We start from the raw sequence: 27,401 nt of genomic DNA, 5'->3' as shown, positions 1-27,401 counted from the left end.
AGACTTAGTGTTTGTTACTGTAAACTGTTGCAGTCATTAAAAATGCAGGACGATGATTCATATTTGATGAGGTGGCCACTAATCATATTTATTGTCGAGCATGAGCGCTCTCATTAGGCGCGCGCAGCTTTTAACATTATAAACCCTCACCAACCCCGTTTCTATTGGATTTACATTCAGTCAAAGCTTCCAGCTTAGGCTCTTTATCAATAGATACAGCTTATTGATCAGACGCTGATATACATGCAGTCTTTGTATGGAAGATGTGGAAATAAGTGCAAACATAAATACATGAGTGGGAGGTTCTTGTGAGGGTTTCATCAATAATAGTTTCCACATCACATGAAGGCATTATTACTGGCGGCACTTTGAATTTCATGGAGCATCATGGTGCATAGTGGAGCCAATGAGATTTCAAATCCAGTAATATATAGTTTACATCAGTTTTTATAGCCCTGAACTTGAAAAATGTGCAAGTTTGTGTAGTTTGTTGCTCTTTGAATAGGCTGTTTTTCCACCTTAGCACTTGTTTTTGACTATTTTAGTAACACAAAGTTAATTTAAACAAGAAAATAAAGAACCATTATGAGTTTCTGTTGCTGTTACTCTCAGGCAGGGGTGTAAAATGGCATTTTCCAGCGAGCCTCTCTGTATGTGATCACAATCTGCCTCACTTTATCTTCATATTGGCTCTGTAAGTTCCACTGATCATAATACAACCCCAATTTGTGCATTTTATGATGAGTTTGTTATTTTTCCTCGAACAAAAACTGTTAATTTCATACTGCAGTGACTTTCAGTAAATAATAAAAACGCTGCTAATCACGGACCAACATCTTTTAATTAGAGCAGTCGGGCGTAATCAAGACAAACGGAGCAGAGTGCTGTGTGAGGAGCCGGCCGGCCAATGGGGAGGCTTTAACGCTTAGTTAAGGGTGATGAGAAATTACTTCTGCTGCTCGTTGGCTGATGCACACAATCTCACAATAAATGCCAAGACATTTTTATCCAGGAAGATGGTGCCTGCAATGAGTAACACTGTAAAAAACAATGCCTACTTTAGTAATTTGATGTAAATAAAAAGGCGTATTCTGTCTTTTAGAAACACCTAAAATGCAGAAAGTATCACCTTTTTTTAAATAAAGTTAGTTATTCTGGTTTTGTACCACAACTTTCCATTATTTAAAAAGCTTTGTTGTGTTGATTTAGCCGTTATCAGTGTAAAAAAAAAAAATTTCAGTGAAGCTATTTTCCAATTTTCTGGTCAGGAGTCCTTAACAAAATAGTTTAGTGTGAATACATTTAACAGCATTTTACATTTGACAAGGTTTTGTGTCAGAGTACAGATAAATTACAATCATTTCCTGTGAAAAAGGAGATTTCAGTGCAGTTTTAAACGCCTGGTTGTCTTTTTTTCTTCCAAGTTTTAAGTCGGAATTCAAAGTGGCGTCAAGTTTCTTTAAAGACATCGCAAAGCGCTGTACGGAAAATAAATATTTTATGGATTCTGCTCCGTGTGCCCGGCAGATATAAGGACATCAACTCTGAAAGATGATACAGGGGTGTGGAAGGCAGTCAGAGAGTCGGGCGATAATAAAAGGGACATTAACGATGGGGAGAGAGTTCAGGGCTCCATCTCCTCTTTCCTGAGTTTAACAACACCTGCGAGTCCACCGCCTGGTTTTGAAACGCACTTGTTAAATGCTAGAATCCAATATTGTAATATGAAACCACTTTCGAATGCATCAGGCAACCGGACAGGATGCAGATCCTCAAGAAATCTTGATCTGTGTGAGACTAATGGAAGGGGAAAAAGTGGGAAAACAATTGACCCCAGTTGCACAGATGGAAAGATGACATCATGTGAGGTTTACTGTTATTTTTAATTTTATTTAGAAAAGAGCAAAACAACCCCAAAACAGGCAGATGATCTACATTATCGTGACACTTTATCTTATTCATACTTTCACCAAACTGTGAGCATTTTCCCTGAGATGTGTGCGAAGCTGTCGCTAATTCATTCTTTTTGTTTTTGTTTTTGTTTTTTTAGCTCCACTGATAAAAGTAGTTCATCCTTCAGAGCCGCTCTGGAGTCGACTTCATCCAAAATACTTCACAACCTCCTCGAGCCTCGAGAGCCCTGTGACGAGTGTCTCAGCAGCGGATCTCCTGCTCCATTTTCTCTGGCGTCCTGGTTCTCAGGTGCCCATCCACCAGGCGGAGGTAGCGGAGGAGGATTCACGGGTTCACTTTCTTCTGTAGAGTCAATGTTGTCTTCGTCTTCACGATCGGAGCTGCGCCTCCTTGGAGCAGGAACCGGTGCTCTCTGGCCTCTGAGACTGGAACCCAAAAGACTTCCAGGACCCCTCTCGTCCAAAACATCCAACCCAGTAGGGGGCGTGTGTTGGCGGGCCTCCTCGATGGTGTTCAACCTCCTCATAGGGACCAGAGAGCGTGATGAGGATCGTGGAGACACGCCGGAGAGCTGGAGGTGGTCTGAGATACGATCCACTTCGCCACCACCACCACGACTTCTTCTTCTGAGGGCAAACGCACTCTCCAGATCCCCTCCGGGCTGCAGGGAGTAATACTTCTGAGACTTGGGGATGTTTCGATCAGGCTGGAAGAGAAACGGGAGTGAAGGTCAAGCAAGTTTCTGCTTTTCAAGGACACTAAAAATACATTCCCCCCTCCTTTTTTTTGTCCCCACCTACCAGCTCGCGGAAACTTCCAGCACGGACGCTGCGTCTGATGCTCGCGTGGCGGCGAATCAGAATCTCCCTGGTCCGGCTTTCGTCGGGCAGACTGTACTTGTTGGTGTACGCCAACGTCTGGAAGACATTGAGGTTCATTTCATGAGATACAAACACTAGGAAAAAAGGCCCTTCTGCACCAAATGTGTGTTCATCCGCCACTGAAAACAGTACCCAACAAATTCACTATTTACTCCTGTACGAGTAACTATTGCTAAAAACTACAGTTCCCAGCTGATTCAGTAGAGTAATGAGCATTTAATGAGCATAAAGAAGCATAAGACTTGTTGTCATTGGGAATTTAAGAGGTAAAGTTGTCTTAAACCACATAAAAACAACACAGGAGTTCACATAATTTAAAGGTTTCTCTACCTTCTGTCTGATCTTGTACATGTTCTTCGACAGGATGTCGTGCATTTTCCTCACGTCAGCAGCCATGAACTTCTTCTTCGGTCGGGACGACTCCTTCCTCTCGTCGCTGATAGGAGGTGAGAGCAGTGAACAGTGAACAGTGGGAGATATAACTGAAATGTAATGTTTGTTTTATTGCTATCGACGTTGCGATGGTGGCAATTAAGACTCCCTTCCGATGGAAAAACAGCATCATCAGCTGGAGCCAAATTAGATTTCGTGTGTTTAGCTGATGCATTCGGTTAGCGAGCAGATACAGTTTCAGCGTCTTGTGTTGATAATAGTACTCAATAATAAGTTCAACTTTTGAGTTACAGAGTTGAGTATCAGGGTCCAAAGCTACAAATACCTGTTAAACAAAAAGGACGTACCTTAAAGACACTAGAGACGGCGCCGCGCTGATGTCTCCCATCGGTGTGTCCAGAATATCGATGGCGTTCTGCAGCTCCAGCTTCTTATACAGGGACACGATGCTGGACTCAGCCCGGTTGTCTCGGAGCAGGATGCGCCTCAAGATGCGGTCGTTGAACTTCTTAAACCTGACGCGAACACAAAAGAGTAAAGGTGAGTGGTTCAGTTAGTCTAAATCTGCAAGAATCGAGCTTGATATTGAGTCTAGGATGATAGACCATACTTGTCTTTCCAGTAATAGTGGCTCCATTGACCACACAAGTCCTCGATACCACAAACGACGTGCTCCATCACCTGAACAGCACACATGGAGAAACAATCAGTGTGGTTCACTCGCTATAGACAGAATCCATTAAAGATAATAACTTAAAGCGAGGGCTGATACTCACCCTGGTGTGGATCTCTACGTTGATGGTCATCAAGTCTTTGTTGGTTTTCCGGATGTTGATATATTCTACGATGGGACGGATGCTGATGCCCTGAGAGGAAGATAGAAATCAAAATATTTAATAAATCAGTTATCAATAGTCAATGCAGTAAACTTTAGTTAAGTTGATTTCCTGTTTTATGTAAGTCTGCAGTTGACCTGTAACTGCCCCATTAGCTTGAAAACACAATGTGTCCACATCCTAAAGTCTTACGTTCAAGTTTAATAACAATATCACTGAAAATGGACACTGAACACATGTTTTTCTGTTGAAATATCCTTTCTCCTGGCAAAGAAAATTATATTTTATGACCTCAAAATACCCCTGCAAGAGAGTGACAAGGGCAAAAAACTCATTATAGTTCTTTATTTCCATATTTAAGTAAACTTTATGAGTATAAAATAGACAAAAACAAGTGCTCAGGTGGAAAAACAGCCTATTCAAAGAGAAAATCCTGTTTATGAAATCTCTCGTTGGCTGTTGCAGGGCACAGGGCGGGCATAGAAGCTGATAACATGTCAAATGAGGTGACAGTCAATAGGTCAGAGGTTGATTGATTGATTGCAGTTGTTTGGGTTTTGCTATTAAATAGGGGAGTTTTTTGACAGATAAAAGCCTAAAAATCTCAAATTTGATTAATTAAAGTCATCCATAATAAAGAAATGCATGAATATTTTTGTGCAAGCAAAGATTGTCTGCTGTATTTCCAAAATTCGAATTGAGCCTCCAGTCAAAAGTCTCACCTGTATGAAGACGGTGAATATGATAACAGCGATTGAAGCCGTGACAAACAAGTTCTTTCTGTTGATGGTATCAGGCAGGGTGAACACCAGGGCGAAGCAGATTGCCCCTCGCAGGCCTCCGTAGGCGAGTCCAAACTGATCCTTGAAATTAAACGGGATGGTCCGGAATGGGTTGACGATCTGGCTCAGCACCAGAATGCCTGCAAGACGAGGCGGAGACAGATTTTATGAACTACTCTAATTAATAGAAGGAGCTTTGTTAGTGTTTAAATGACGGCTCTCACCGAGTCCTCTCCAGATGAAGGCGAACACCAGCGTGAACAGGATGTAGGCCCAGTTCCACTCGTGCTCGGTCGTTATGGTGACGACACCCAGGAAGAAGAAGATGAGGGTTTCTGAGACGGTGCCCAGCATCTTGACAACATGGCGGATGGTGGTGCAGGATCTCTGGGAGACGTTCTCCTCCACGTAGTACTTCATGGTGATGGCACACGTAATAAGTCTGCAGGGAGGGGAAAAAATGTGTTTATAGACACAGGATCTGCTAAACTGAAGAACAAAAGACAAATAACATGAACATGAAAAGTTTTGTCTACATGTTTTTGAGGCTTTTGTTGGCTGATCCTACTTATATATCTGCCTTCAAAGATCTTCTATCAACAGGATTTGAGAAAAAAACATGTACCATGAGTTGTGTATCTCCGTTTGGTTGTCTCACCTGCACAGTTTGCATTTATTTATATTCATTTTTGAACGTGACTTGTTGAAATATGTTGCCAGCACAGAGAGTTTCAAGTTTAACACCTACATTAAAAAAATTTCTTGCTTCTTCTCTTGGGAATGTAGCACAAGCACCTTGTTGACACTTTGGTGACAATCACTTGTCACACGTGAGGTGATAATTATGGTGGAAGAGCAAGTTTGTACAACCTGCAGAAACATCTAAATGGTCTAAAGGGTAAAGGTTGTTATCTTTGTGTTGAGCTTTGTGTGCTGCAGTGGTGGTTTGTGAGTTGGTGTGAGTGACTTTGGTTTGTTTAGAATCTTCTGAATCTCTTAGAGTCCCCATCATATTATTCATCCACCTGTACCATCTGATATTGTATTTTGCCTGCTTGTGTTATTCAGAAAGCTGCTGTCGGCCTACACTTACGCCAACACGCTGGAGATGGCGAAACACTCGGCCACCAGGTACGCCAGGTAGCTGTACATGAAGACGAAGAGGGGCTCGATCTGGCGGACGTTGTGGGTGAAACGCGTAGTGAACGCGGCCACGAATCCAAACAGGACCCCGAACAGGACGCCACCGGCCGCCACCACGAAGAACCGGGCTACTCCCAGAAACACATCAGTTGATTCAACAATGGGCAAGTCTGCCAGGAAGGAAAACATGTTGTAAAGTACCTGGGGGGAAAAAGACAGAGATCAGGTAAATAGAGCAGAGGAGAGGTTGTGAGGATCAGGGATGCATGTAAACTGAAGCTCACACACAAATGTGGTCAAGCAGGTTGAACAACCCTCTGAGGAATCTGCCTCATTCAGCTGTTGTTGAAACTGTTTATCTGTGTAGGCTGAAAGTCATGCGCCAACATGACTTGTGTCACACCGCTGGCAACATTAAGACATGCTTATTTATACATGTTCTTTTGGACTCAACTGAAGACAATAGGTGCCAAGAGGGTTGAGTGAAACTGGCCTCTCAAGTGAAACCAACAAAGAAAAAGGCAGGTTTATTATAACCGACATTCCCTTTCAAGAACTGGACCAACTAGACTGAAGGAAAACTGCAGATCGATACTGTGTCATCCTCTGTCAGTCAGTTTCACAAATACACAGTCCACCTGATGTTTTTTTCTGTGATTGACATTTTTCTGTGATTGATTTAGTTTTTTTCTGTGATTGATTTAGTTTTTTTCTGTGATTGGTGTTTTTTCCTTAATATATGTTGTTTTTTTCTGTGATTGATTTTGTTTTTTCTGTGATTGGTGTTTTTTCCTTAATATATGTTTTTTTTCTGTGATTGATTTTGGTTTTTTTTTGTGATTGATTATGTTTTTGTCTGTGATTGGCGTTTTTTCCTTGATATGTGTTTTTTTCTGTGATTGATTTTGATTTTTCTGTGATTGGTGTTTTATTGATCTTTTTCTGTGATTGATTTTTTTTTCTGTGATTGATTTATTTTTTCTGTGATTGGGGTTTTTCTGTGATTGATGTTTTCCTTTTAAATTATGACATGTACTCAGTACTATGAAAAAGACATGGAAAGCGCTATCTGAATTATATGTATTATCATAAATGTATTATCAGCTTTGTTTTTTTGAATTTTAAGTGGTTGCTGTGAGGTCACAAGTCATGTAAAAATGTCGGCCTGTAGGCATTCATTGATGCATTTAAGTCACTGTAAGGGAAACTTCAAGACCAGGAAGAGACTGTATTAATCTTGTGTCATGATATTACACCATCAGTAACACCAGAGGAGATTTAGGCACATATCAGGAGAAGTATTCTCCATCCATATCACCCCACTCATTAGTATTCTGTGAGTAGATGGCACAACAGTCTATTTTTATAGATGCAGTCCAGACAAACAAACATCCCCTGCACTCACCACAGTGACAGCATCGTTGAAGAGTCCCTCTCCGAATATGACAATATATGTCTGTTCATTCACTCCGATGTCCTCAAACACATTCAGAGCTGCCACAGGGTCAACGGCCGAGATGATGGCGCCAAAGAGCAAGTTCTCCTGCAGGTGAAGTGAGAGGAAAATTCACTTTAAAATGTAACTTTATCTCTGATCCACATGAAACAATACACACTGCATCACCTTTAAATTTTCAGTCAGAGGTACCCACTTCCTTTCTGATACCACTGTGACTCTAACTGACCTGCAGGTTGATATCCTGAAGTCCAAACACCTCAAACTGGCAGATGGCGAAGAGGGACAGCCCGATGCCGATGCTGTTCCACAGAGTTCCCACCACGGCGTACCACAGCACCGTGCCAACGTTCTCGAAGAACGGCCTGGTGGGCATGAAGTACCCGCTGTCGAGGATGATGGGCGGGAGCATGTAAAGGAAGAAGACGTTGGAGCTGAGGACGGCGGGGGGCTCCTCTTTGACCGAGTACATGATGCCGCCAACGATAAGGCCGATGGAGATCAGGAGGCAGGACTCAGGGATCCAGATAGTGATTTTATGGTAAATGTGGAAACCTGGAGAAATCACAATGAAAGTTTAGGCTGCTGTTTGATCCTTCTATGGAAACTTGGAATTATACGTTTCTTCATCTTAACTGAATCTAGATTAGATTTCTTACGGGAATATGATAAACCTGCAGCTCAGGCACTATTTCTTTCACTCATTTCATCCAAAAGATTAAAAATAGATATACACTTGCTAAATACACTAAATACAATATTCAGTTTAATAGAAAAAATCATGTTTCATAGAAAAACATCTTGAAAAATTGCTTTCCCTGTGTTTGTTGAGTTGCAGGGTGGATATGTTTTGTTTGACAGAGAAGGTTTTCAAAGTAAAAATTCAGTCAAACTCTCAGATGATGTCATTTCCTCTTCGGGATGTCACTTAAAGGACCAGTACAGTGTTTTGGTGCAGAGATATATCAGTGTGACAAGGTGAAACATGAAAATAAGCTCATTTTAAAAGAAAGGTTTCACACACATCTCATCAAGATGGAAGTTTTGCTCCTTTAAGCAAAAAACGTCTGATATTTATGCAAAATGTAAAAGGAACTAAAGTGTAACAGTAAACAGGTTATTTTACATGGTGCTGATAAATTCAACCAAAAACAATACTGACATTTCTTTTGCTGGCCAGAACAGTTTTCTGAACCCAACATTTTCACAGTGACTCTACACTTCTTCTGTACAAAGCAATGCTTCTGCTCAACACATTCATGAAAAGGTACCAATTTTGGCGAAAGAGGCCAGCAGTATCCAGAGTGTAAACTCAAAGGGGACCTGGATCCGAGGGTAGTCCATGGTAAACACAGGGAGGTTGGCCCTCTCCTCCTCAGGGAAGGCCTGTGGTCCATGGTCGAAAGGTTTGATGGGGTTGACGGTGGGGAGCTCGGCTGAGGCGGCAGGTTTTGTTTCCTGGAGCTCACATTTCCCTCCAACACAGCACAGCAAGAGCAGAAAAAGCATGCAGAAGACTACTCTCTCAGTTCTGACTTCAAACAAAACAGAGGTCCCCATCTCAAGTATATCCAACGTGAGGTTTAAAACACTAAAAATGCAACTCCCAAAACATTGAAAAAAGTATATTTGATGCTCTAAAAGGCTAAAAATGTACAATGAAAATATGATTTAGGTCTTGAAATCCTCAACATAGTCCTGTCCATGTCCACAGCTGTAAAATATCCTAGATTAAATGGAAAAATGTATAAAAGTAGATCAAATTAAAGACAAAACAATCCTCCTTCAGTCCCAACAGGATCCAACCTGAGGCGCAACTCACTTCTGGTTTCACCTGTTGCTGAACCTGCTTGTCACATCACCTCACTGCCCTGCCCACTGGGTGGAGACCATTCAGGCAACGCGTCCTCTCAATGACATGAAAGGACAATACTGTTGGTGTGTCGCTGTTAGACAAATCCGACCCCTGCTCTGATTGAGAGTGAATCAATGTAGATACATTGATTAAAACAAACACAGCAGCAATGAAATGCAAGTTTAAGTAGTGTCGTTCGAGCCTGCAGCATTAGATAAAATCCACAAGATGGCGACATAAGATAACTTTACTTCTAGTTTTGGAGCCACAGTACTCCATAAGGAATGGCCAAGTGTCAAGATACAGAAGCAAGATTTAAATAAAAAAGGTAAACTGTCCAAATATGGTTCTAGACATGTTTAGTTTCAACTTGTGTTAAAACTAAAATGGCTGAAGCAGTAACTAAAGTTATTGTGTAAAAGTAGTGGAGTAAAAAAATACATTATTTACCTCCAAGAAGTAGTGGAGTGGACGTAAAAAGAGTTGTAGAAAATGGAAATGCACAAGTAAAGTTCAAGTACGTCAAAATGTACTTAACAACAGAATCTGAGTAAATGTACCTAGTAACATTCCATCACTGATAGAATCAGTCATTTACGTGTTATTGTGGCATGGAAAGTGTTAGTTAGTTGTTTTTTTTATTAATTCATTTAGTTAAGAGTAAAGAAATATGTCAGTCAAATGTACCTAAAGTATAGTTTTGCAGGAAAATATCTCTTGTAAGTGTGATATTTATTATTTGATAGACTGTAATATTAGATGTTTTTCATATTGTTCAGTAATATTTGTTATTGAGTTGTAAAACTACTACTTGTATACAGTATATCTTATGTGTTTGTGTCAAATCAATATCTTTAGCTGGACACCTACTATAATTAAGTAAAATGTGCAATATTTACTTCCTAAATAATGCATATACTGCCATAAAATCACGATACTATAGATTTAAGTGCAGCATTTAACTAAATAAACCTGTTACTTATATATTGTGTGTAGAACCACTAACTCTAGCTGTAAACTAAATGTAGTTGATTCAACTGTGCAATATGTGCCTCTAAAACGGTGTATAAACTAGCATAAAACTACTACACCATGTATTTAAATGCAATCTGACTAAATATACATACTTTGGATTTAAAGACACAAAATGGTGGCTATAATGAACAGTTTCATACGTGTGTTCTGTAAATAAACCTGAATTAAAAGCATTTTTCATAGCTTTGAGAGGAATCTACGTGCTGCTGCGTACGAGCCAGCGTGATGACGCCACCAGCGTGCCACGCAGGGGGCGTGGTCAGCGGCTGTCGCCGCTTCAGTCAGAGACACACACACACAAACAGTGCCGCAGTTGGAGGACACACTCCCTGTAACAGTTGGCTTTTATCCAAATTACGGATATTTTAACACAATACGAAGCTGAACCTGTAAGTAAAGCTTAACCATGTTTCATATTAATTCAAAATGCGTGTAAAAATGACGGCTTTCATCGGCTAAAGAGCTGACGACTGCGGCTTTGTTGGTGTTAGCGCTAAGTTAGGAGACGGAAGCTTTAGTTTGTTAGCATGTAAAAAACACACACTGACTCGTATTTCTGGTATGAAAATTGTAAATATCAGATCGTAGAAAGCAGTGGAGTGCTTCAGAGTAACGTCAGAGCAGGACAGGACGTGGATGAACATCAGCAAGGACAGAAAACACGTCGAAATAGAGGTTAATGTTGGTTTAAATAGGTGTAAAGTGTCATTTAATGAGATAAATCACCTCTGACAGGGTGTGTTATAATGTCTAAGTGGCTGTATGAGTGTGACAGGCGGGTCACAGCTCCAGAAACACGGCTAGTATTATGTAATAACATAGTTAAGGAAATGTTGCATATTCATCAAGACCGTGTGAGAACATAAACACACATTATTTATTGCCATGTCCTTATTAGACATGATTATTTGATGACATGGCAGTAAATCATCCTGTCACACACACACACACACACACGCACGCATTTTTTCACAGTGTAATGTGTGTGAATGCTGAATTTGCTGAGTGAGTGTGTGTCTGGATGCTGACTGATGCTGAGTCTGTGTATGTGTGTGTGTGTGTGTGTGTGTGGTTGCATGTTGTCCACACATTTCACTGCAGTGTCTCTGCTGGCCGGCCATCAGACTGGTGTTGAGTTTCGCCGTGCTCGAGTCAAGGTCAGCGTGGACATTGATTTTAGGAGGGGCTGGTGATGCTCTTTATGAGGAGGAGAGTGACCTGCTTCAAGATGAGGCCCTCACTGTGGGTTTGAGTGTGAGGTTTGACGACCTGTATGTGACCAAATGTACGCATGAGGAGCCGTGAGTGAATAAATCATCAGACGTTGCTTCAGGTGGGGAGGTACCATTAAGTCGACTTATGTAATGTGAGGGTTGAATGTGTCCAAGTTGTGTCAAAGCTATGGAGTGGCATAATAGTTCAAGTAGAGTGCAAACATTTAATAATGAGCTAACAAAATCAAGAGAATGTACAGAAACAACAGTGTTGATTTAGTTTTATGAGAAAATTGCCGTTCTTGCGATTTTGGATATTGCACCAGTCATATTGCGATTTTGAATATTTTGCAATTAATCGTGCAGCCCTAGTTTGTGACCTGTGTTGCAGAGATGTCCAGTGAAGTTAGTGAAGAATGCTAACCAGCTAGCCCCGGCCTGTCTTGTCTCATAATAGCCTCTGCAGATTCAGCTAAGAGGTTTTTAAAAGTGGTGAGTTGGAAACTAAGTCTAATAATGAAACAAAATACACTCATTCAAGAAAGAAGGTGTCTTTAGGTCTATTTTCTTTACTCAAAAGTAAAGTAGATTGGTGGGTTGATATCGTAGGCCAGTATTGGTATAGTTTGTCCCAGATGTGCCAATATGAAATCAGTGAAGTTTATTTATAGTCATATTAGACGTAACAAGTGTATTGATAGACTATAAAATGTCCTGCCTTCATAACATATCTGTTTGTACGTTTGTAGTGCTGTATTGTAGTGCAAGTGGACGTGTTTCAGTGTCTTGAAGATGTTTCCCCTCTCCATCCAAGAGGCTTCGTCACTTCTACCTAACTGGAGGGGAGTTGCAGGCTGTTAAACCCTGTGTGGGAGTGTCTTTAAGAGTCGTTAAGGACATGCGTGAGCTCTAAGCATCAGAGTCGTAAGGGCCACATGTGGGTCGTGACCCGACTGGCCTTCATGTGAGTCTTGATCCCGTTACATTTAAGCTAGTTTCTAGAGCTTTAAATCTGAATCCACTGCCCTTGTTCGGAGAGTAAAGCTGCCTCAGGTGTCATCATGTGAGCTTCATTAATAGTCCATTGTTATGGCAGCTATATGTAAAGGCTCCATACATACATGCACTGTGGGCTGGCTGCTGTGCACTTCTTTATAAACCACCTGAGGTACATCAGCTTCATTAAGTTTCCGTGGCTGCGTGAAATTGTTGAAAGCGAAGACAACCTTAAGAAAGCAGATGGAAGACTCCACTGCAGTGTTAACCTTCAGATGTTTCGGCTGTCTGCACAATATGTGGCAGCATCAGGGCCTCACCACTGCCTCAGGTGCGGCAGTCACTTCATTTGAAGCCTGCGTCTTTTGCTTTGCGCCATTAATTTTAAACTTCCCTTAATCTGTTCTGTGCTCCATTTACTCCAGGAAGCTCTGCACTTCAACATAAATGAATGCTTGTCACTCTCTCTGCCTCTCCATACTAATCAGGCATTTCTTGGCTCAGGCGAGCTGGTTTAAGGGAAGCGCAAAGAATAATGATGTTAAAGAACAGGTTTCATTTCAGTGGTTGGAAGTCTACTGGCCCGGGGTCAGTTCTTACTTAACCTGACACAAAATACCCCCAAAATGTGCTGGTTAGTTATAAAACCACAGTGAAAAAAAAGTCAGGGAGGTACTTTCATTATCCATTAATCTGCTGATTAGTTTCCATATATGTTACTCGATTAATTGGATTTTCCGTACTAAAATATTCTCAGTTTATTGACATTTATGACACGAAACGGGACAAATCTTCACATTCTAGTTGCTGGAAACAGAACACATTTGACATCTGAGCCTGAAGCGATCGTCAGTTTGCTGTCAATCAACTTATTGATTAGTCTGCTAATCGTTGACTTTAGTGAAGCATATTGTTTAGTTACTGACTCTGTCGGATATGTATTGATCGACTGTGACTTGATCAGAAATCACATGGTTAGTGTTTTCCTCTGTGTCCTCCGTCATTATTTTTGTGTGTGTGTGTGTGTGTGTGTGTGTGTGTGTGTGTGTGTGTGTGTGTGTGTGTGTGTGTGGTGACTCATCAAACTCTCCCACTCATCTCAGGAGGGTCGAGCAGCAGCAGCAGCAGCCGCCTGTTGATTCATCCTCAGCTGCGTTTTCTGCCTGTCTCGCTCTCGTCATGCGACATGTTTACAGCCAACACGTGTGTTTGCCAGCAGGACACATGTTAGCCGTCCTATCGCTTGTCTGCTTTAAAAAAAAAGACAGAGGAAGTGGAGCACGGAGCTGACATAATGAAGAGACTCGGTGGGTCGGTAATGAGCTGTGTCATCCTCTTCACCAAAATGGATCGCTCAGATCAGCCTCATCCAGTTAGATTCAGAGAGCGTGTTACAAAACTCTCCTATGGACATGAAGAGATGTGATCAGAGATAAGGGCAATAAAATTAAAACTTACATAATAAAGACAGTAGATTGCTTCCTAACCGCAAACAGAAGATAATAAAATAAATATGGGGCTGCAAACTTTGATTATTTGCATAATTTCAGTGTCAGAAACAAGGGAAAACTGGCCATCACAACTCAAAGAACCCATGATGACGTCTTCATGTCCTATGTTGTCATTCTACTAGTCAAATACCCACATATAGTTTGTTTAATATCATAGAAGAGAGAGAAGAGTTAGTAAACCAGAAAATATTCACATTTAAGTGTCTGAAACAGTCAGTGGACAAAACTAAATGCAGACATATTGTTACTGAGTAATCATTGCTCTGAATAAAAGCTTTGAATGACAATATTAATCCAAGAGTTAAATCCTTGAAAATAATATTCAAGATGACTTAAAAAATTAGCAAAGTTTCAGTTTTTAGTAGATATTTTTTTCCTCCTTTACCAAAAAGATTTTTTGCCATCACGATTAAAGAGTAACAGGAAGAAATGGGACATAACTATATATTTTTTAATGACGCATTCACTGAAACAAAGAAATACAGCAACAATACTCAAATTTTGGGGACTGCAGTCAAAATTCTTTGTGTTTTCCACTTTGTTCTTCTGTATCCAGTCGGGACGCTCTGACTAACTGTACTCCAGCTGACACTCTGCTGATGCTTAATAATTAATGAGCACTGGGGAAAATGGAGAGGCATCAAAAACACGAGTGAAACCGGTGTGTGTGTTTGTGTGTGTTTGTGTGTGTGTGCCAAAGATAGGACCACCACATGGAGCATGGCAAACAACGTGATTTGTTTCCCCTCGGGTTCCTGCGTACGAGTCAGTCCACTGCAAGAAATATCTGTCCTACTGTAAAAAATATATGATTTGTAAAATTTTTGGAAGAAGTGTTGACGTTGACTCAACTCAGTGGTTATTTCACAGGCTGTGGTGTTTTTGTAGTATTTTAATGACAGGTGTCTCTGTTATTTTGTCCAACCCATGAGGGTAGGTTAAGTAACAGCAGCATCATCTCTTCCACTTGGGATTGATGCAGTCCTGGTGGAAGAGACGTGTGTGTGTTTTTGCTGCAGTCCAGGCAGAGAAAGAGTTAATTGGCTCGAATGATTGGGAAGCAGCGCGAGAGAGAGAGAGAGAGAGAGAGAGAGAGAGAGAGAGAGAGAGAGAGAGAGAGAGAGAGAGAGAGAGTAAAGGGTGAGGAAGAGAGAGAGAGAGGGATGGGAGGCAGGAGGAAGAGGAGAGGGCGAGCACTGGCGGCAGCTGCAGTCTCTTTGCCTCGTGACGGCGGCTGCAGCGTGAGTTTGTTTACATCTATCGGCAGCAGGCAGAGCGGAGCAGACGTCCTCGGGTATGTGTGTGAAACTCAGGCTGCCGTCTGTTCAGCCGCGTTCAACCAGATTTGAACCGTTTTATGTCCTTAGAGTGACATCTGAGCTGCGTTTAGGCATTTGGGAGAAAATGCACAATCATGCTGTATGCTAATAGGTTATCTTTTAGCCAATCGTAGAGTTCCTTGTTCGCACTTCTGCTGCAAATAATAACAAAGCGATGCTGGACTGAGAAGATGAAGGACAGTTTTTCACAGGTGTTCAGACAGGTCTGTGGTGGTTTTCACTTTCTGAAACATCTCTGTCCGGCTAATCTGTGTATTAATTCGTCAATTAATGAAAAAGAAATTGTGTAAAAATCCAGATTGTTTGCTGTAATGATTACCAGGGATGTCTTCAGATTTCTTGCTTGGTCCGACCCACAATCACTTGAGCTACTCGGGTTACTCATGCAGTTTTTATGCAGCCAGATTACTTTACTGTAAAGTAGCCGCAAGCTAACGAACAACGGCACGCAGCGAGGATGTTTGTTTGAGCTCAGGTCAACCTCTAACTGAACTCAGCACTCACCAGAGAGTTTGGTTCTCTCCGTGGATCTCTGCTTGGCTCAGGTTCATAAACAGGAGTGAAGATAAATCCACTTTTTACTCCTAAAAGAGAGTAATCTCTGCGCTCTTCTCTCCACGTTATCAACTCTAGATCTTAGCAGAGTCTAATGCGACTCCGGGTGTTTATTCCTCCAGAAGGTCTGGCACTGAAGTCGATCGACTAATTGATTAATCGCTAATTATTACAGCCATGCAAGTAAAGTAGAAAAGTTTGGCGATTTAGATGCTTGAACTCATGAATATCTGATATCTTTATCACTTTTTGAAATGACTGAAACGATTAACAAACTGATCGTTTGGGCTCTAGAGTTTAGTTAGCTGAGGGAAAATTGGGAGGGGGTTGTTAATACCTTCTTAAATGAGCTTGACACGGTTATTGATCCTGACATTTTGACCATTATATTCACAGCTTACCAGTTTGGAGTTGTAGCCTTCACTTCTCTGCTTGCTATCAGCTAAAGTGCACTTCCTAAAAAGCTCAACAACTTCCGGTAGAATTGGACATTAATCTGTAATTGGAAGGATGTAGACACGAGTGAATCTGTGAGACTTTAGAAAATGTTTGACTAATAAGTTTAGTTCTTCTTCTTCTTTTTGTGTCTTTGAAGCTGGTTGGTTATACGACAGTTTCTCATTTCCAAGGGGCGAGGCGAAAGACAGATACATTTAGTTAATGCGTGATGACTAAAAAGATATCCACAGTGATGAAATATACGGTACTTGCTCCATAATTTTCATTGGAAATTCTGCACTTGAATGTCATCCAGATGAATGTTTACAGTGCGAAATTCAAATGTCAACCAGAGCCTGAGAAATTCAGCTGGGCTGCGAGTGCACAAAAGAGCTGTGTCACACCGACTGGTCAGTGTGCCAAGGTAGATGTGGGTGTACACGCCTCGTCCAGACACGAGTAAAGTTATACCCGATATTCTAAAAGAGATAACTGTTGAGAAACAGCAGCAAGTGGAGCAAGAAATCAGAGCATCTTTTATAAATAAATGGGCACATTTGTGTGTGCTTGTGACAGACTGTTTTGGGTTGTCAGCTTGTCTTTTTGAGGAGAGGACGCCCCGCAGCCCTGTGATGTTAAACATGATGCCACTGACTAACGAGGCAGACAAATGTCCGTCCTGGCAAACGGCAGCTTTGTGGCACAGATGGCCAGAGACTCAATCACTGGCCTCTTATACAAACTGGGAACAGAGACATGAGAGCGACTTGTTTGACAGCTCGTTTGATTCTTAAATGATTCATTTTTGCAAATTTATTTACCGTCCAGAATGTGACAGATACCCTTGTTCAAAATTTGGGGTTTTCTGACATTTTTCTAATACGGAAATGTTGTTATCATCAGATTCCTGCAGTAAAATGCTTGTTTTAAGGGCGCGTCCTGGTTCTTTCTAATGAGCCTTTGTGACTCCATCGAGGTGACTCACTGTTAGGAGTCACATCTTGTTTTGGTTTTCGTCACCCATCTCTGATGATTCATTGGCTGATGCCCACATCTTTTTCGGACCAGCTGCGGTCATGGTCACATGGATCTGTTTGGTAGTTTTTTTTTATAATAAATGGGAACTTACTACTGTCAGGGGATTTCTTTTTAATTCATTTCATGCAGATTGGTTTGACCCAGGTAACAATGCGTTGAAACACAGGAAGTGGTGTGTTTTGGAGTCTCATTTCCAACTCATGAAAAACCAATGCTTTGGGATTGTGGGACGGATCAGCCACCATCACAAAGATTCAGTTTTTGACAAGTTGGGAAACCCAGAGCGTCATTATTTGATGGAATAAGACTTGGTGCAGAAGTACAGTTCTCCAGCCTTGACACGATGAGACTTGACAAAATGACTAAAGGTCAAAGATGAATATTCATTAGGAGATGCAACAGAATAGCGTAACTTTTGAGGCAGACTTCCTCTGAAAGGAGATCAGAATCAGATCATGTTCTGTCAGTGCTGATCCAGCACGATTAACCACTATTGCTCATCATCTGTACTCTGTTTGGCAGACTGATTTACACGTTTCCTTTTATTGCATCAGTAGGGAAAATATTGGAAATCCTTGCGATTGGCCGAGCACTCGAGTCTCTGTGGAAAATTGGTAGCGACAAGAGTGAGAACATTCAAGATCCCTGTCTTGGTGACCTGTGTTTTCACAAGTCAGTCTTGGTGAACCTTCAGCTTAAACCTTCTGTTTCATGTCAGCAAGTCTTTCATTGATTACTTCCTTTGTGTTGTGGGAGCTGTGCTTGAGAGAAAGAGAGACTCGTTGCTTGTGCCGGCCAGCTCACTTCTGCTTTCTCCTCAAATGCTTCAGACTCTCCTCCTTCATGTTTGACCACAAAAGACGCCCATTTGTCTTTTGACTCCACACTGAACTAGATGGCAGCATTACATGTGGTCAAAGTGTGAATATTCGTGCATCTTAAATGACACCCTGTGCTGTTGCTATAATTTAACATTTACATTTATAGCCAAGTCAGTGGCAGGAAATCTGACAGATGTTCACTGAACAGTCGTAGACAAGAACCCTCTCACAGCTCATGTTTAGTGAACTTTTCTGGTACTTAGAGCTGCCAGTATGCAAGTAGACTTTCTTTGCAGTCTTACCTATTTTAAGTTCTTTTTCAACAGGATCAATATGTAAAATAAATAGTTGTGCAGCTAGTATCAAAGTAATGTCTAATTAGACTTAAACATCTTCTAAACATTCAGTTTTTTACTGCAGGCTAGTGAAGATATCTCAGTTTTATTATTTAAATCAACCAAGAGTGAAAGTGTTGTTGACCTGCATCCGGTGGCTGCTGAGTTTCATTGGGGAAGTCAGATGTTTATGTGTTTGTTTCTCTCGTCTTTGTGAGGAACAATTCAAGTTTTAGACTTTGAGAGTGAGGACATTTTCCCCTTTCAAGGACCATTTGAAAGTTAAGACTCGAATCAAGTGAGGGTACAGTTTGGATTTTGGCTCATTTGCAAGATCTTTAAGGGGATGGCTGGTGAAAGACTGAGAAATATGTAGCTCAAAGTAGACAAAGTTTATTGTTATTTAAAAGTGTCCTTCGCCATCTTTGGGGTCATGTGTGTGCAGCCAGGTGTTCGTGCACTGCACACAAAATCAGACTCAAGGTTACGCACCAACTCTGGTGACACTTCCTGAAACAACACAAGGAAGTGAATCTTACTTGTGCAAGAAGAAGTTTCACACTCACGCTGAGGTTTGTGCTGTCCTTTTGTACCAACGCTGACAACAGTTTGTCGAAAAGTTTACTTTTGAGGTCGATCACATTTAATTTTGTTAACAGATTGTAGTTTGTCCTGCCTGTACTTGAATGTTACACTGTGTCTGCGTTTCTCTTTCAGTTCAGTTTGATTGAATCTGTAATCCCAGTTAATTTGGAGCTGATTGCAAAAGCTGTCAGTAACGCAAGAGTGAAGTTTTACTCATGACCACACAAACCACCAACGACCAGGTGTGACTGTTAGCTATCTGCGAGCTAGCTTGCTAATACATGACCCACACTGAGACTGGAGAGTAAATGAGTTAAGAAAGAAAGATTGTAAAACCTTACGTGAGAACAACACAATATACCTCAAATTACTGCACATGCTAATAACATTAGCTAGGCTAGGCTAAGTTAGCTCAATCAGATATTTCCCACTCATCATAAACCGTAAAGGCAACTAACTCAGAAACACACAACATGCATGGAAATGTGTAATATGTGGAATTGGTTCCTTTTTCATGGCATTGAGAAAAAATAAACTATAAGGTCATAACATGGGTACAACTTAAATGTATCAGATCCTTAAAGGCCTGCAAATGATGGTAAGATATATATTGATATTATTATAACTGAATCCATCAACAATATTGACACTGTATTGATTTATTGCTCAGCTCTTCAGTATATTTAGAGCTGTATTCCCAAAAGGGAGAGTCCAGGAAGTCGCTCAGCTTACAGCAAACGTCAGGAAACTGAATTAATGTCCTAGCTGGTTTTATTTGACGGACTTCAAGCTGGAATGGAAACAGTAATAATGTTTTAGTCATGAAGATTTTGTCTGATTTGTACAAGGTCACAGAACAGCGTCAGTGGAAACTGATGTTAGATATTTTCTTGGAGTTACGGGTAATTTTCAGCGTTATTCTCATCAGAATGAAACAAGAAGCTGGGGATGTGGCCGAGAGTGAGGGGGAGAAAGAGTGTGTGTGTGTGTGTGTGTGTGTGTGTGTGTGTGTGTGTGTGTGTGTGTGTGTGAGGGCGTGGGCGATGCTCATTTTCATGTGAAAAGGGCTACAGCTGCTCCGTCCCTCTAAAGAAATTATTCATGCTTTATTCTAATGCCGAGCTCACAGGGGTCCACACACACACACACACACACACACACACACACACATACACACAGTGGACAGCGAAATCCTCTATTATTGGCTCAATCGAGCTACATGGGGGCAAATCTGCTTTTGACAGTGCTGCTCTGTCCTTTTTTATTTCTTTCTGCGCCAGAAAGTGAGCGATAACAGCCGCTCAACTAATCCTGACTGGGCTTGACGTTGATATAACATAATGCCGTCTTACAGAGATGAAATGACGAAGAAACAAATAAAAACACGCTCATAATGAAAAGAAATCTTGACATTTTCTGTACAGTTTGCAGACATTATAGCTGTCGTCTCATCTGTGAAATCTGCTGTTTCATGTCTCTTCAGTTCCTGAACGTCTGCTGCCTTGTCTGGAAAAATCCTCCTCACTGAACCTGGAACAGCTCACTTCCTCTTCTCCCTCATCAATTCAGTAGACTGTGAGTAAAATGAAGCGAGACGCCACAAAGCACCCTCAGAATTCAGTTTATTTCGGTTTATTATGCGTTTCATTTGGTCAGTTGTAATCAATAGAGGTAAAGATCTAACTTGAGTCAAAGTGTTTTTTATTGAAGTATGGAAAGACGATTGCTCATAACTTAAGCTTGGCGTCGTCACTGAGAGACTCTGATAAGACTTAATAACTGCATTCAGATATTGATTGATTTGATGAATCATTTCTCCACATCAGAAACCAATTAGGCGATTCTGAAGATCTAAACAGGCAGTAAAACCCATTTTCAATTTCAGCTGTACCTGTTTCTCGTTGATATTTATATAACTTTTTATAATCCAGCACTTGTTAAAAAGTTCTATATCGTGCAGCTTCCTCCTTGCAAAACAGTGGGCGGTCGACATTTTCAGAAAGGTCAGAAGTCCAGATAGTTTCCTCTGAGTCGTGCTCCAACAAAAGTCTTGTTCAAGTTTTGGTTTAAAGAAACTTCTCCAGTGTTTTTTACATAAACCGGGCGGCTGTGGCTCAGAGGTTGGGCCAGTGTCTTGTTATCGGAAGGTCGCTGGTTTGATTATCCGTGTCTGCATGTTGAAGTGTCCTTGGGCAAAATACTGAACCTCAAACTGCTCCTGATGCGGCACCTTGCATGGCAGCCATGTATGTATGAATTACTGTAAGTCGCTTTGGACAAAAGCGCTGGCTAAATACCCTAAATGTAAATGTAAACCCAAATAATTGAATAATCCTCTTGTATTTCTGTCAATTACAGGCAGTGAGCTGTAGTAAATTACAGTTATGAACAAGACAAAAGGATTATAATTACTGAATTTCAGCCATAATCTCTTCAAGCATCACTCTAAATCCCAAACCAGCTTTGTAGTGCTGCTGGATCTGAGTCAGACCCACTGTAGAGTTATTATGACTTGGGTGTGTAACAGAAACTTGCTTCGTCACAGATTGTCTTAACTCTTTCAGGTCTGATATTATACTTTTTGTAGCCAATGAAAGGTAGAAATGTTGGAAAGCTGGAACAGGAATACGTTGGGAGTCATCAGAGAAAGAAGAAGATGATGTTGGCTTTGAAATAGTCCGCGCTACGCAGAGGTCACGGATCTTTATTAAACATTGAAGAAGGAACGCCAGCCGTCTACTGAGGTTAAGAAAGATGAAAGCCTGTTGTATTGATCACAAGAAAACTCTCCTCTGATAGATCTGTGCTTTCTTTTGATGGTGATTCAGCAACAGATATTTTATAGATGGTGAGGAAAAGTGAAGAGGACCAGAGAAATACTGTGCAAAGTTTAGCTTTAGCTTCTTAGCCTATTAAATACTTTCTTAAATCATTGTTTGGATGCGTGGTTTTGCTTAGTTTTTACCAATTATAAGAGGAATTTTGTGTCTTTTCTTGATTGTGACTGGCACCATCATTGGACATGAAAAGGACGAGACATTGTTCTACTTTTTTAGGATTAACAAACAAGCAATTAATAGAATAATCAAGATAACATTCGTTACATCATATAGTTATGTAATTCACCTATCTCAGTTGGTTTCGTCTACATTGAGAACCAGTGAACCTGAGCGGTATGTGGTTGAAAAACAATTGTAAAAGGAAGTCTATAGTCAAACACCATCTGCTGCGTCCTCGCCTGATAAATAAAGTTATAGGATGTTATGTTTATGTTATTTTGAGTCGTCCTTCTGCTGTTAGACACGGTGTGAAAAGCCTCCAGGGCGAACCAAATTTAGAAGAAGGAGTCGTCCTCATCCGAGACGAGATGTGACCCGACACGCTACCATACACAAACATTTGAGGACAAGAAAAAAAAGACGTGTGGTGTGATGCGATGCGTTGTCTTCAGAGTGTGAAAGGCCTCTTGGCAAAGAGGAAGCTGTAAAATGAGGTTTCACCATGTATGGTCAGCTGGACTCTCACTCTCACGCAGTCTGTCTCTCTTTGTCCCGAGCTGTCTTGAAATTTAAAGACGAGCTTCAATCACACTCGCATACATTTACACGCAACGTATACACGAGCAGAGAGGATGAGCGTCATCTGTGGGGAAACATTTGTGGGTTTAAAACCTGAGACGGGTCGTGACTTCCTTTTCTCTTTCTCAGGCGTTCAGAGGAAGTTGTGGCGACCTTCTGCACAAACTAAACAATTCTACACATGAGCTATAAGTGGCTGCTCTTGTTTAAATATCTTATTTCCCAACATGCGGCCAAAATACATCTCGACTGATGAATAAAAAGAAGCCTTTCCAACACGTCCTCCAACCTAAACACATTCCAAAGCGGCTCACATTAGTCGATATTAAAATTTTACTCCTGACCTTGACTAAAGTATTTTCCATTCAATAACTGTTCTCTATCTTCTTCAACAGATTTATCTACACAGCTGACGTGTGATAGCAGTACATTTTCATTTTTCATAAAAATATTAAAGCACTCCTTGTCCACTTTGTCTTTAAAGTTGAGATTGAATACGTGATTAAAGACTCACCACCGGATCTCATGAGGAGAGCATTTTCTGGCCTGTAACCTCAAGTTAAGTTAGCTAAAACTCTTACTAGTGGCCAGAAATAAGAAGCATTGAGCAAAATATGACCCCTATTTTAAAGCAGTTATCCATATAATGCTAGTGTGTATTTATGCTCCTTTGTTTTGCAGCATTTCACACGCCGATTCCTTTATATTTTAAACATGAGGGGGATCTTTGTTGTGTCATTTTGGACTGAAAATCTCCCCATAGATGCTTTAGTTACTGGATCTTTTGGCCCCTAATAAGCCTAAATCCATTTTATGAATCCTGGATCGGGTTTTTATGTGTCAGGAGCTGTGGCCCGGATTTACCGCGGCCTGTACAGAGTGTGTGAGTGCCCCAGTTCATGTGACTCACAAACCTACACACACACATACACTGACACACCAGGCTAAATTTGGAGCTGCCTTATACGGCAGCTTTTCCCCCTCAGTGAAGTTTCTGTGCTGCCGCGGCTTCACAGACAAGTTTGCTGCTCCTGGTTTATATTTTTCTTGGCTTCGCTGGACTGTTTTGGCAAGATGATAAATTCCCACAAGTGCCAAATTAGTTAATTGATTTGAGGTGTTAAATCTGTCGTCTGTTGCTGGAGGTCACACATAAAGGGATTTGCACTGAATATGAGGCATCCGGATGGGAGAGAAAGTGAAGGTTTTATTGTGATTTCTGCAGGAAGGTTTAGATATTTGTACGTAATGCACACATTTGCTGGTGAAGTTATTAATCTTTTGAGGAACAGAAGAATTCGTTCAGTGTGTACAGAAGTTAAACATACCAATTACTTAAGACAGGAAGTTGTTTGCGAGAAAAAAAACCCAATTTGGCATGTGACGAAACATGTCTTTGATAAGGAAATTGGAAGCAAGTGCTCGTCTTGACGTCTTGGTGTTTTTTGGCTTTAGGAGTGGAAAATGTGACTCCAGTTGGCCGAGAGGCTGGAAATTTCTTTCTAGGTTTGGGAACAAAGACCAGAGATGCATCAAGTACTTTCACGTTGTTTATGTGGTGATTTGAAAAGGTACCAGAATGAGTCAGCAGATATACTGCTGGACGGCCTCACAGAGATAAGATGAGTAGTCAGGACGGGAAGGTTTCATTCCAAGTGTGAACTCATTTGGACGTCGCCATGTTGGTTTGTCGGAGCCAGAAGTGACCATATTTGGACAAGAGGTTGGAGCTGGGGTCGATATCCTGATCGCACCTGACTGAGTGGTGCTTTATCGTCTATTTTACTCTAAACTGGACCCTTAATTAACCCTTAATTTACAAACTGAGCATCATGCGGTGTTGAACGTTTACACCATAAATCCATCCTGGCCTCCAGAGCGAACGCTACCATGTTGTAGACTCAACATCAGAGAACACGGGCGCTTTAAAAGGAGACTGGCTCTGGGTTTGTACCTGACATTTTACTTATAAGACCGTCTCCCCTGCTGACTCGTGATTTGGCACAAGCAGTCATTGTATTTTAGCAGGAACTTAGCCACCAGGACGAAGAGCTCCCCTCTTTGATCTGGACTGTGCGTGAGTTGTCATGTGATCCATAAATCTGCAGTGAGACGGAGCTGGAGCCACACTGACTGCTGCAGAGTATTACTACCATGTTCATCCTGATACACGTGCTTTTTAAAAGGCTCTTTATCGGCGCAGTTGACTGAGCCAGACAGAGATGTTTTGCACGGCTCGCAAATCAACCGTCGACTGTCTTCCAACCTTTTTACCTTTTAAAAAGAGATTGAAGAGGGTAACTGTATACATACAAGGGCCGAAGTCGGGCCGAACCTTCTTCCTCGAACAGCTTTCATGGAGTGAGAATTACAACCAACTTACAGATGTAGAGAAGGTAGAGATTCTTTGTCAAAGTCTTTTCATGGCCAGAAAAGAAAAGAAAAACTGCAGTGAAACTTTAAATGTTGAGCTTTTTGTCTACATCTCTCTACCACTGAAACTACTTCTAAAAACAGGAGTCCTCCACTCTTGGGGGTCCTGCTAGACTCTAGAGGTTTAAGACACCATCACTATCCCCTTGTGTCCTTTCAGCTCCGTATTTCGCACTCTACAAAGGTAAGAAAATCCCCAGAAATACTGGAAATTCACAAAAGAACGTCAATGATTGGCGAATGTTGAGCTGCAGGACCGAGCGGTACCAAAGCTGACGTTCGGGTCCCGCACATGAAATGTAAATACATTTAAATTCTCATCTTAATCAGGTAGATTTGGACTTCAGGTGGCGCTCCAGATGTTTGCATTGACAGATGTAGGGCACATGAATCCGAGCTGACCAAAGTGGGCCACATCAGGCACCGCGGTGGACCACATATCAGGAAGTAGGCCGCCAACTATTAACCCAGAACCACAATTAAAACCGGATCACTCTGTGGGCCTGTTTGTAAAAGATTCATCGTTTAGAAAAGTGTTTCACCTTCAGAAAAAAACCTTGTTTGAGTTGGCAGAGGTGGAAGAATCAGAGAGTAAACTGTCTTTAGAGAAGAACGCTGAATATACGCCCAGTCTTTTCCAGATGTCTCCATCAAACTGGACCATGTGAGCGCGCGACAGTCCCTCGCGTTCGCTGCTTTGCCGCAAATAGGGTAATTGCTCTTTAACAAAATGGGACAGGGGAGACGGCAGAGAGCGGGACAGTCACTCATCCGCAGGCTGAAGCCTTCCGGGAAACAGATCCCAAAAGAGAGAAAATTAGGAGGAAATAGAGCAAAATAAAATGATAGATTTGGGGAGCACAGCGATGGGTGGTGAAACTAGGAGGGAGGAGGATGAAGAAAAGGGAAGAAAATAAGGAGGAAGATATATAAAAATGTGGAGGACCTACAGTCTCTTAGCAACATCAACATCTATGAAATGCAAATGTCGTAAGTTTTTAAGTGGGCTGACACACACAGATGTGAGAAAACGCACTGATGTATGTGCATATGTTTGCAAAGCGAGACTGAAAACACACGTGCTGATGTGGAGAGCACTCGGGGATACAGATGATGCTCAGTGACACTCTAACGGACACGTGCCTCCGTCTCTCCCACTCTATAAATACATACATAAACATGTATGTGCGGTACGTGTTCCCTTCTGCCCCGGCAGACTCCCGTCTTGTTTTCTTTATTCCAGAGAAGTAAAAATGGTACAAAGGTGAAAGTTCAGTTGAAGCCTGATTAAATCTTACAGTCGCTGGATATTTATTTATTCTTCCACGCAGCTGCAGCGGGAAGGAACTTTAAAAAACAAACAAAGAAACAGATTTTGTTGATGTAAGATCTAGAAATGAGCTTTTTCACATTCTTTTAGCTGGCTTTATTTTCCTTGTGCGTACGAATGGAAAATAGAGATATGAAATGTATTACAGTGATGTTAGAAGTAGAAACGAGAGGAGAATATCATCTTTCTCTGCATTTTTTTATCTTTCTGCTCGGCTCTCCCTCTCCTGTCTCCGTCTTTATTGATCTCTATTAGTCCTTCTAGCAACAAAAGCAGTAGAGTAAGACCAGTATAACAAGTGATTTATGACATGTTTTTGCAAAAGCATTTGTCATTTTCACTGAAAATAATCTTGTATTATGATGATGGGACATTTGTTGGAGTCTATACCACAGCTGGAGAACAAGATTTGTTGGCCGGAGCGTCTCTGCATCGCCACAGTACTTTGTAATAATGCTGTTTTTGTCTTTATCAAGATTATTAGCTTCTGTGATTTTGGATATGGCTCTTGGCCGCACTCCAATCTTGATATATCATTTCGATTGATTGTGCAGCTCTGCATTGGGCTGAAACAGAGATTCAAAGTTGAAAACAAGCACAGATTTAAAATATGAAGCTCGCTGCTGACTGTGTAGGCGGTAAATGTGAATATAGATTGGGTTGCTTGACATCAGAAGTTTCAGTTGAGATTTAGAGAAGTTTTATTTCATGTTTGCTTTGTGCCAGTTTTGTACCCAGTCTCACTTTCTCTACTTTGTTCCCTATTTCTGTTCTTCGCACTTTCCTCCTCCTGCTGCTGCTGCTGCGGATGTAGCCGTTCATCAGCGTCATCGACCACACGAGCTCATTTAGATTAAGCTAATGTTGATTTCATTGATTTCATGAAACCGTTTGAAAACCAGCTTGATTAATTAATAACAAGTGTCCCCCTC

The 27,401-nt window shown here is 41.3% G+C and overlaps 2 protein-coding genes across 21 annotated transcripts in view; one reads left to right on the top strand and one right to left on the bottom strand.

The window, feature by feature from the left end:
* Window positions 1-1,864: 1,864 nt before the first annotated feature.
* Window positions 1,865-9,195, bottom strand: LOC115576785 (sodium/hydrogen exchanger 2-like). The gene is made up of 12 exons (XM_030409350.1): window positions 8,677-9,195; window positions 7,635-7,960; window positions 7,355-7,492; window positions 5,900-6,150; window positions 5,031-5,248; window positions 4,747-4,946; window positions 3,965-4,054; window positions 3,799-3,869; window positions 3,536-3,703; window positions 3,126-3,231; window positions 2,715-2,831; window positions 1,865-2,620 (listed from the first exon to the last, which is right to left on the bottom strand). The coding sequence occupies exons 1-12, from the start codon at window positions 8,963-8,965 to the stop codon at window positions 2,114-2,116; spliced, it is 2,481 nt and encodes an 826-aa protein (XP_030265210.1). The 5' UTR covers window positions 8,966-9,195; the 3' UTR covers window positions 1,865-2,113.
* Window positions 9,196-10,562: 1,367 nt separating this feature from the next.
* LOC115576940 (inositol polyphosphate-4-phosphatase type I A-like) overlaps window positions 10,563-27,401 on the top strand; it is a 42,452-nt gene continuing 25,613 nt past the window's right edge. For 16 of the 20 annotated variants that reach the window (XM_030409632.1, XM_030409630.1, XM_030409631.1 and 13 more), the window contains exons 1-2: window positions 10,563-10,684; window positions 20,612-20,703. The gene's annotated coding sequence lies outside the window, so the exon portion shown is untranslated. Of the gene's footprint in view, window positions 10,685-15,135; window positions 15,311-15,347; window positions 15,560-20,611; window positions 20,704-27,401 lie in introns of those variants that run through there. The other 4 variants (XM_030409613.1, XM_030409614.1, XM_030409615.1 and 1 more) reach the window with 4 other exon arrangements.

The sequence above is a fragment of the Sparus aurata genome, chromosome 24 (assembly GCF_900880675.1).
Source record: "Sparus aurata chromosome 24, fSpaAur1.1, whole genome shotgun sequence".
Classification (NCBI taxonomy): Eukaryota; Metazoa; Chordata; class Actinopteri; order Spariformes; family Sparidae; genus Sparus; species Sparus aurata.
Note: the sequence above shows the minus strand (reverse complement) of the source record. Positions and strands in the feature narration are given on the sequence as shown.